We start from the raw sequence: 10,846 nt of genomic DNA, 5'->3' as shown, positions 1-10,846 counted from the left end.
AACATTTTTCACCTAACTATTTTATACTAACAAAAAATCTAATATATTATTAGTATTAATTGACACACGAGTAAAGTGGACTATCCTCTACTAGAAAAAAAATTAGTACCTTATTTTAAATGTTATTATATTAGTTATTAACAATTTTTGACAGTCGTGCACTTGTTACAATTGTAACAGTTCATATATTCAAGTAAAACATAGTTAATTATACATATTATCATAGTTGTGACAGATTTTTTATTGATCAAAATAGTAGTGATATTTGAGGAGCAAAAATAATATTGAGCAGAGACCTAAAGGATTAAACTTTTAACTTTAAGGGGTCAAAAATTTTAATTTATGCTGTGAAAGGTGACAAATAAAATAATGCACATGCAACATAATATAAATGATATAGGAAACTATTGGTGGTTCTTAAAGAGTTAAGTAATGGTTTGTAAACATAAGATTATTTATTTTCAGCTGCTACAATCGTCCCTTTACTTATTGTTACAATCGTCTCCAAAACTCCATTTCAGCTTCTGTTTTTAAAAACAATGCTAGTTAATTAACAAAACTAGACTTTTTTTTGAAATGTTAATTAAGGTGTCCACTTACATATTCGGTTAATAATTTTCATTCGCTTAAACAAAATTACTTTATTATAATATAATATTCTAATACCCAAAAAAGTACTTACGTAGCGTGAAAATATCTTTTGTGATGTAACTCTTTCAAAAGTACATAAAAATGGTTGCCAGCAGGGGTGTACATGTAGATTTATTAAATACACCTTGTGCGCCACCTAGGAACCAAATCTAGAACCCGACACTCGAAATCTTTGCTCTGTTGCAATCGTATCCTGTTACAATTGACCCCACTCTCCCCTACACTTTAAAATAGCAATTTGTTGCAGAAAGATCTGATTTGAAACCTTTTATTTTCCTAATTAGTGTACCCATTTATTATTTAAATACATAAAAATCATTAAGAATCCAAACTGTTTAATTTAACTGTAAAAAAGTTTGCATTGTTCTTTTATCAAGAATGATTTAATAGAGAATATCACTAAAATAAAATTGGTTATGTTTTCTTACAATAAAATTTATTTGGAATTGATTTTTTTAAATAGCGTTCCAATAAAACATGATATTAAAATGTTACGTTATTTTTTGTGACTGGTTAATTATTAAAATATTTTTACTTCGTCTCGTTACAACTTAATTGTAACACATTTATCCAATAGTTTATGGTACAATATTACGGACTCTATAGGACTTTTTATGATGTCATTAGCACAGTGAATCAATGCTTCAAATAATTTAACATCAGTTTCCAACAATATCACGGATTCTATAGGACTCTTTATGATGTGATTGGAACAGTGAATCGATGCTTCTAATAATTTAACATCAGTATCCAACAGTTCCTTCTACTACAGCACGAACTCTATATGTTATAGTCTGCACAATAAGCCTATACAGGTGCAAGAAGTGCGAACAGCCCAACCATGTAAAAGAAAGCAGAGCCATCTATGTAACCCACTCAACCATGTGAAGCTATCCATGTACTGGTACATGTGCTATCCATGTACTTACACCCACATAGCTGAAAGAGTACTCAGGGCTACTAAGAGGGGATTTGACTTCTTCTTTAAAGAAGACAGCAACTGGTTTTAAAAGGGTTCTATTTGTAAAATGATCCTAACAATAAAAAGTTTTTTTCTTATATATATATATATATATATATATATATATATATATATATATATATATATATATATATATATATATATATATATATATATATATATATATATATATATATATATATATATATATATATATATATATATATATATATATATATATATATATATTTATATTTTTATATATATTATATATATTATATATATATATATATATATTATATATATATTTATATTTTTATATATATTATATATATTATATATATATATATATATTATATATATATTTATATATATATATATAAATATATATAGATATTTTTTTCGAGTTACAGCGAAATGCCCTAAAAGCAAAATTAACATTAGGTTTTAAAACTTTAAACCGCTATCCTGACCAATCTATTAGAAACATATTTCCAAGATTGCGACTACCTCTTATAGTTTGGGGGTCATAAGTCCGAATCCGTAGGAAATTTTTTTTTTATTATTTAGCGGAAGTCCCTTTTCAAGTCTGATTTCGTAATTTGAAATATCGTCTGCACTAATTAATTAGCAATATTTGAGATCACCAAATTGAACGATTAAAATTGAATCCTAGAACGTGAAGATCCAATCAATAGATCAAAAAATGAAATATTTACTATTTTTTATTATTTTATTTAATAACTATCATAAAATTTTTGCCTCCATGCAATTTATTATTTTACATGTGAAATATGTTGAAAACTGTGTAAAAAAATGAAAATCTACATATTTTCAAAATATTTTATAAATATTATATTTCAATGAAAAATGACTCAGTTTTTAGGCAGCATTTATTACCAAGGAAATCGTCTTTGCTATTCAATATGTTTTAGATACTAAATAAAAGTTTTAGATACTGAATGAAATATCTGATTTTTTGTTGCCTTTAGAAAATATATAATAGCAGTAAAAACAACGCCAAGTGTTAAGACATTATTTCTATACCTTTATTTCATCAAGTTTTCATTTGTGTTCTTCTTAGAAAGTTACAAATCACAATTGTATAAACTGTTTAGCCTGCTGCGGATACACAAGTGTTTGTTTTAGGGCTGCAAACAAGTCCTGGTCCACAGCGAGCATAACTATAGTCTACATCTACTACAGGTGGTGGAGTACTTTGTATTGCACTTGTTGTTCCAGTGTTTCCACCTGCAGGCTCTGTAGCACTTCGCTTGGCTCTTGATCTTCCATCGCTTCCACCAGCTGACTCATCTCTTATGTCACATCGATCTCCTTTACCTGAAAGAAAAAACTGGATTCATGAGACTGTTTTATTACTGTAGCATTGTATAATATGCAATTTTGTTAGTTATAATTTCATTTATAGATTAGACATTTCAAGTCTTTACCTAAAACCAACGTTTTTTTGGAAATTTATACCGCGTAAAATAATGAGCAAAATATCTTTTTCTTAGGAAACCATATTTTCAATCTCCGCCCATGAAACTAATGAATAATCTTAACATCTTAACGCCATGAATAATCTTAAAAAAAACTATTACTTACTGCTTCTTGTTAATTTATAACAGTGAAGGTTACAACGAAATGTCTTATAATTTCGCATCTTCACTTTTTGTTTACTTGTTTTTAAAATTTTTAAGATTTAAGAAAGTAATTTCTTTTTCCTTTTTCTTTTGGTGTAAGCATTTGTATTCTTAAAATTTTTAAAGAATCGGAAACAGATAGCTCAAAATACAACTATAAAAACATTTGCATAAATGTTAAATTTATAAATTCATCTTATGATTGCTAAAAATTCTAATTTGACTATAAAATTGTATGTATTCAAGAAAAAAGTGTTTTTGCTGGATTTCGTAATTTAAGCAATTTACCGCATTTATGTAAGCATTTCACAGCCAAAATTCCAGTTTGCATCTTGAATATAAACCAGTTTTTTTTTTCATTTTAATAGAACTAGAAGCCCATTCCCTTTAAAAACTAAAAAAAAATATTTTATTTATTAAAAAGCACCCATTTTAAAAGAATCTTTTAAAGTATTTTATATTTTCCCCTTTTATCATGAAGATTGCTAAAGATCACACAATTACAATAACGATTCTAACGGTTAGAAACTTAGCATATCCATGGTTTTAAATTATGTTTTTTGCAAACCATGCGCATTTATTTCAAGCAAGAAATCTGTTAAAGCAAGCTTTACATTTTAAAACTAAAAAAATACATAAATACGTTTTTGGATTTTTTTGCAGTGTATAACGTCTATACAATATACAAAATCCTTCACGAGGAAAATACATAACTATAAAACAGGGGTTTCCAGCCTACATGAGGCCGGGGACCACAATTAAAAACACAAATCAAATGGCGGGCCGCAACTTTATCAACATTTTATGTAGGATTCTTTTATGTTTGAAGGAACATTAAATATTACTGTCAGATTTTTACCAAGTTGTACAAAACAAAAGTATTGAATTACAAATTAAAATAAGAAGTAGATTTTTAAAAATATTTAATTGCATATTAAAAAATTCGGGCTACAATAACTTTAATGTGCACCCATGTATTAAACAATTCATGTGCAACAGATATCTATTTTGTTAAGATATAAAACTTTAAGAAGGTTCGTATTAAAACTTACGTAGTAGCACGCAAAATGTTCAATGACAAAATTGAGGTTTGTCTGCATTTGTAATTTTTAAATTTAAAATTTACAAATGCGTGTGTAAATATTTTCGTCCAAAATGAGTGGTTTCAAAAAGCTAAATCGGAGAATTTCTTCGAGAAAATTTCTGATACACACATGCTAAATTATATTCACAAAATACAAAAAAAAATGAAATAAAAAAAAGCAACATACACGTTTATTTTTGTATTTGAATAAGTATGTTCTTGGATGCAAAACCTGAGAAATAATTCTTTTTACACCGTTGGTATGATAAATTTCACGGAAACGAAGAAATTATGTTTTTATTAACGAGAAAAGTATTTTAAACCCATATATATTTTTTTTTACGAAAATTGTCCTCAAAAAATGACAACTAATATATTTTAGTTCGCGGGCCGCAAAAAAAGGTTTCGCGGGCCGGATGCGGCCCCCGGGCAGCCAGTTGAAAACCGCTGCTATAGAATATAAGCAAAAGTTAGGTGAATCATTCAAACGCTGTAAAACCTACCTAGCACTTCTTCGCAAGTAGCACAGCAGTTACATGCCGCAAAAACTGGCCTGTACCCTTGTTTGCAACTGATGTAAAAGTAGTATATTCCGCATTTACTTTCATCGCAGACAACTGCACTACTGTAGTGGACGAAAGCAAGAAGCCAGAAGATAGCAGTGTACATGCTTGCTTTAAGGATAGTTTGTACCTATTAAAAATAAACTACATTACTCGTAAATATATAACATTTCAGTATATCCAGCGGATTTTTTTAATCGAATCTGCTCACATTAAACCAGTAGTTAAACTGGCTTAAGGACATGAAATATGTTTTTTTTTTAACACAAAGAAGAAGTTAAAGAAACACTAATAAAAGGACACCAATTTAAATAAAGTAATAAACTTACCTTTGGCAAGGATAGTTTCAGGAAATATTTTTCTGTTGAAAATATGGAAAGAGAACAGTACAATGGTGACGTATACATCCATTAAATAAGATCAAACAGATAAGGAATTATATTCTCTTACCGTCTCTCTTTCCTTTTGGCAACTAAAATAAACTATAACACCGTTATTACTCCATTGATGAAAAATCGAAATATGGATATAGCAACTGATTATTTCATTTTATCTGAGTATTGTTCTGCTTTTAGTAATTGAGTATTTTAAATGGCATTCCTATTGAGTCAGGTTTCTAAGATAAGATTAGCATTTGATGTCTCTTAATGTAAGATTAGCATTTTATGTCTTTTGATGTTGAAATCTTCCTTCAAATAACCTTCACTATAATGTAGCTTGTTGTAGGGATTAATTATTACTATGACCAGGAGGCAACACTATTCCTACGCGCTTTGCTCTGACCCTTGACGTTTTTTTATTTATCCATCCCTATTTTTTTCTCAATTTTCCCATGTTTTTCACAAAGAAAATAAATAAAAAAATAAAAATAAATAAACAAATCAAAGAAATAAATTATTGCAAAGAAAATTTTGTTTATGAAATATATAGTTATAATTTTATATAATAACTGTTTGTTTCCATATAATTGTAATGAAAAGTGCAGAAATTGGATTTTTAAAATAATCAACTATACTTGGAAAAAGATACATAAACATAAAAATACAAAATTTTCGACACAATAAGAAGTAATAAATAAAAAATAGTTTTAATTGTTAACAGTCTATGACGATAGCATTATGTCATATAACAATTAAAATTGGAAATGGCTTTAATCTATAAGTCTTTTCTTCATCTTTAAAAATTTCGTGTTTTAAGTTAAGATTTACGTCTAGCTACATCCAATCTTTTATTCCCTTATTTTTTTATCTATTTACTTATTTTTTCGTTCTTTATAACACTAAGTCAAACACGAGCTTATAAAATGAAGATCTCGCTGAATAAATGAAATTTTTTACTACATAGATTAGAGTTGCCTAAAACGTAATATTTTTCACATTTAAATTTTTATCCCCCAGAGGTCACTGATCATTACATTTTAAATATTTTAATCATGAAACACAGTCATTCTACTAATTATATTATTTTTGGTCCTAATATTTGTTCACTAAGTACTAAGAATTAACTGTTTTTGCAAGTGCTGCAAGGGGTACGATTTCGGAAAGTGATTACTTAATTTGTGAAACACTGCTCCCTAAACCGTACCACAATCAAAAATATTTAGTATTTATGATTAAGTGAATAAGTAGACCCCATGTAACCAATTGTTGAACAGCATATAAGAATTATATTAAGTTTTTGAATTGTTACTATAGTAACAGTGTTATTATCCTTTAAAATGCTGAGGTAAACTGATGTTGCTTTCTGAAAAATTCAAGTGTGACCAGCTTCTTAAGACTCCATTTTTTCCGCATATTTACAGACTGTCAAAGTTTTTGGAAATGGGAACTCGGTTCAGTTGAAGCATGTAAGAACAGAAGGTACATATCGGTCAATTGAATCATATCGCAATCCAACAATTACGAGATTGCAAGTGGACTAACTAGAATGCTCATTACTTAAAATGTTTTCCTCATTTTTTTCTTCATTGGAATGTTTTTTCTTTCAAATGGCAGGCACGGAACATTATTCTTCGCCTTAGAAGATGCCGGAATTGTTACTCATTTCACGTTACCCAGTGAGCACCTGTGAACCAAAGTTACGGAGGCGAGCAACATTACCTACGCCACACTGCCACAAACCCGTTTATAGGGTGAGCCACATTCACACATCACACACAAGAGAGAGAAACATCCATGCCCTGAGCGGGATTCGAACCCGCAGCCATTGACTTCGCTGTCAGGCGCGCTAACAGCTCGGCCACCTGGCCGGCACACTGGAAAGTAGAAAACAAGTTTTATGATCATCCTCACATTCACGTATAGAATAAGGTCCTCTCCTGTTAGTTTAATAAATATTAGGGAGATTTCACAAATTTACATTAGCTTCTGTGCGCCCTCGTACGTAAAATTTCAACTAATTGCTCTTCCGCACTTTTAGTGCGCATGCGCCCGTGAAAAAATATCAAGCTTACGTAAGTGAAAATAAGAAATTTCGCAAAAACTCCTTAGTTACAAGGGCTAACGTAGTGGAATATTAATTTAACTTCAACCACAAAATCAAAGCTAACATTCACAATGGGCGTAGACTAATTCTTTAAAGCTATGGCATACGATTCAAACTTCAGACGTTTGCTTCGATATGATTAAAAAATGCAGATAAATCCTATTATAAGCCTCACTTACGAGATGGAAATTTGGTAATAGATAAAAGTTGATTCAGAAATAGGTGACAGTTGATTTTCAATAGTTAAGGTGAAACACAGTTCAAGTGGCTTGAAACTCGACCTGTTCAATCCCTGAAATACGTTTGCTCTTAATTAGTACCGGTGCGATTAAAAAATTCAGACCAGATGCAGACGTTAGCTCCTAAATAGCACCGGTACGATTGATAATTGCATACTGGTCCTATTACAAGTCTCACTTACGAGATGCGAAATTTGGTAATAGATAAATTTTAGCTCAAAAATAGTTTTTAGCTACTTTTCAACAGTTTAAGTGACTTGTTACTCGACCTGTTCAGTAGTTGAAGTTAATACATTTGATCCTAAGTAGTACCTGCACAATTAAAAAATACAGGTCAGATGCAGACAGTTGCTCTTAAATAGCACTAGTACGATTAAAAAATGCAGTCCAGTTGTATTATAAGCCGTGAGGCTTATGCGAAATTTGGTAATAGGTAACCTATTTGATTCAAAATTTGGTAACAGATAAAAGTTAGTTCAAAAATAGTTTTTAGCTGCTCTTCGACTGTTTAGGTGGAATACAGTTAAAGTGGCTTGAAACTCGACTTGTCTAGTTGTTGATGTTGATACGTTTGCTCCTAAATAGTACTGGTATGATTTAAAAATGCAGACCAGATACAGACGTTTACTAGTAATTAGCACCGGTACGATTAAAAAATGCATACCGGTCCTATTAGAATCCTCATTTACGAGAAGCGGAATTTGGTAATAGATAAAAGTTAGTTCAAGAAGAGATTTTAGCTGCTTTTCAACAGTTTAGGTGAAATACACCTGTTTAGGAGAAATTACATATATATTTTTTTTACACTTTGGGAAGTATTTATTCAACAACCTAAGGTGTTTCATTACACACTTAAGGTTATTCTGGATGCACCTCAAGTGTATTTTTTGACTGTTTGATAAGTTGTTTTTATGAACGTGACGAGATCGATGTTCTACTTTAGGTTAATATTTTTCAACCTCAAGTGTAGGTTTATATAGTTGCTGAAGTATTTATTTGTAGACCTAAGGTGTGCCATTTTACATTTTCGGTTATTATAAATCAATCTTAAAATATCAAGTCAAAAATATCAAGTCTAAACTCATCTTAAAATATCAAATCTAACATTTTTAAATATTGTTTTTCATTAAAGTGAAGTGTTCTATGAGGTAACTTTAGGTCATTATTTCGTAACCTCAAGTACATATTTTTGTAATTTTTGAGGTGTTAATTTATCAACCAAAGATGCGACATTTTACACCTGAAGTATAAGCTCAACCTGAAGTTTTTTTAATACTTACGAATGTAATAATTAACAAAGGTATTTATTATATTTTTGTATATGTCACGGCGAAAGACCGAAATGTGGTTGTTGACTTTCACCGGTGAATGTCGACAAGCACCAAATACGTCGGTGAAAGATCGAATATTTCATTACATTCTTGTACATTCGGAACCTCACCGGTGTATGTCGACAATCACAGGTATGCTTTAGTGAATGTCTGAAATATTTATTACATTCGATTTTATATGAAATTATTCGTGGATATAATTACATTTATTTGATATTTTAACCCTACACTGATGTTTTTTTAAGGTTAAGTGCCATTGCCCGGTATATCGTTCACTGATGTTTTTTTAAGGTTAAGTGCCACTGCTCGGTATATCCTACACTGATGTTTTTTTAAGGTTAAGTGTCACTGCCCGGCATACATTTGCCCGGTATACCCTACACTGATGTTTTTTTAAGGTTAAGTGCCACTGCCCTGTATAGCCTACACTGATGTTTTTTTAAGGTCACGTGCCATTGCCCGGTATATATTTGCCAGATACTCCAAACACTGATGTTTCTTCTAATCTATGGTCAGTAAGTATTAAAATATAGAAAAATATATCAAATAAATATAATAATATTAACGAATAAATTTATATAAAATTGGATATGACAAATATTTTGGGCATTCAACAAAGCGACTATGTGATTGTTGACATTCACCGGTGAGAGTCTGAAATAAGGGTATTTAGCAAATATTTCGGGCATACACCAAGCGACTACGTGATTGTTGACATTCTCCGGTGAGAGGCGACATTTTCCAGATTTCAATCATTCACCGTAACATATATACATTCTACCAAGGTGGACAGTATATATTGTATACTATACGGTCTACCTAGTTCATTAATTTTTAACAGCACTATTATTGATATTATATAAGGAATAGTGTAAATATTTACATTATTTACATATTACATTATACTATAAGTTATTATACTACAACTTCGGCACTGATTCGGTCAGTAACTGCTTCTTTTGTTATGCTACAAAAGAAAATTTCAAATACATAATTCACCATAGTCGACATTAAAAAAAATCATTTTTTTGACTTTATATCAGTTGAATTCAAAGTTATGATGCTTGAACGTCATACCGTATCTTTTCATTATTATAGAATGACAATAACTGTTCTCGTATAATATTTCATGATTATAACGAATAACCACTCATAATCAGCATTTACATTGTTTCTATTCCACGAGACATATTTTTAACATGGCCGATCCTAGTTTCTGTTTTAAAAATATTCTCTATGATGTTTCCATTTGTGCAAAATCAAAAACAGACGCAAAACTTCAGAAATGAAAGTTTTTTTTATGGGGGTCAAAATGACCCCTTTTTGTTGCTTTAGGTATTTCTATAATTATTTATTTTACAAATCATGAGAAATCATGCGATTTTGATGTAGTATAGTTAGAAACAATTTAGGAAAAGTGAAAAAAAATGAGTTTCGAAGCTTACGTGTAGTCTTTAAAAATAAAGTAAGAAATGCCAAAAAAACGATCAAAATGACACCTAGTTTTAATTTAAAATAATGGTTAATGCTGTGTCAAGGAAAAAAATTATTTTTTTCAAATGCCTCTTCCGAGCGATCCGATTGAAATGTTTGAACGATATCTAGTTTAAAGTGCTAAAATGGTCCTTTCATCCTCTAACTAAATTTGAGGGGCCATTTATTAACAATTAAGAAGTTGTTAGTTAATGGCCCCTAAGAGGGTTGCACACATGCTAGTACAAGTTCTTATATTTATAATATAGACTATTTAAGTTTCTATTTTCAAAAGGTCACTAAAAATTGGACGCTGACATATGATCGTCAAAAAGTCCCAAAATTTGGAAATAGTTCAAAAATACAATATCCTTGGTATTGAATGGGTAATATATTTTTATTGCCTTAAACATT

The 10,846-nt window shown here is 30.0% G+C and overlaps 1 protein-coding gene across 2 annotated transcripts; it reads right to left on the bottom strand.

Annotated features, from left to right (window-relative positions):
• Positions 1–2,635: 2,635 nt before the first annotated feature.
• Positions 2,636–5,486, bottom strand: LOC107438456 (uncharacterized). 2 transcript variants are annotated; one of them, XM_071179962.2, is made up of 4 exons: positions 5,356–5,486; positions 5,235–5,266; positions 4,846–5,035; positions 2,636–2,953 (listed from the first exon to the last, which is right to left on the bottom strand). In XM_071179962.2, exons 3-4 carry the CDS (start codon positions 5,009–5,011, stop codon positions 2,727–2,729), a joined length of 393 nt encoding a protein of 130 aa, XP_071036063.2. In that variant the 5' UTR covers positions 5,012–5,035; positions 5,235–5,266; positions 5,356–5,486; the 3' UTR covers positions 2,636–2,726. The 2 variants fall into 2 exon arrangements, with proteins under 2 accessions (XP_071036063.2, XP_042906804.2); XM_043050870.3 differs by having other exon boundaries at positions 2,637–2,953; positions 5,235–5,460.
• Positions 5,487–10,846: the final 5,360 nt, after the last annotated feature.

This window comes from Parasteatoda tepidariorum, chromosome 1 (genome assembly GCF_982258835.1).
Source record: "Parasteatoda tepidariorum strain Cologne lab strain chromosome 1, Ptep-v5.0, whole genome shotgun sequence".
Taxonomy (NCBI): domain Eukaryota; kingdom Metazoa; phylum Arthropoda; class Arachnida; order Araneae; family Theridiidae; genus Parasteatoda; species Parasteatoda tepidariorum.
This window is presented reverse-complemented; position numbering and strand designations above follow the sequence as displayed.

Bases quoted from the DNA above. Each gene is read 5' to 3' on its own strand.
- LOC107438456 (XM_043050870.3), bottom strand. From the start codon at position 5,312: ATGTATACGTCACCATTGTACTGTTCTCTTTCCATATTTTCAACAGAA. The intron at 5,036-5,234 runs GTAAGTTTATTA...TATTTTTAATAG, and splicing joins TGAAACTATCCTTGCCAAAG to GTACAAACTATCCTTAAAGC. The intron at 2,954-4,845 runs GTAGGTTTTACA...TTTTTCTTTCAG, and splicing joins TACTTGCGAAGAAGTGCTAG to GTAAAGGAGATCGATGTGAC.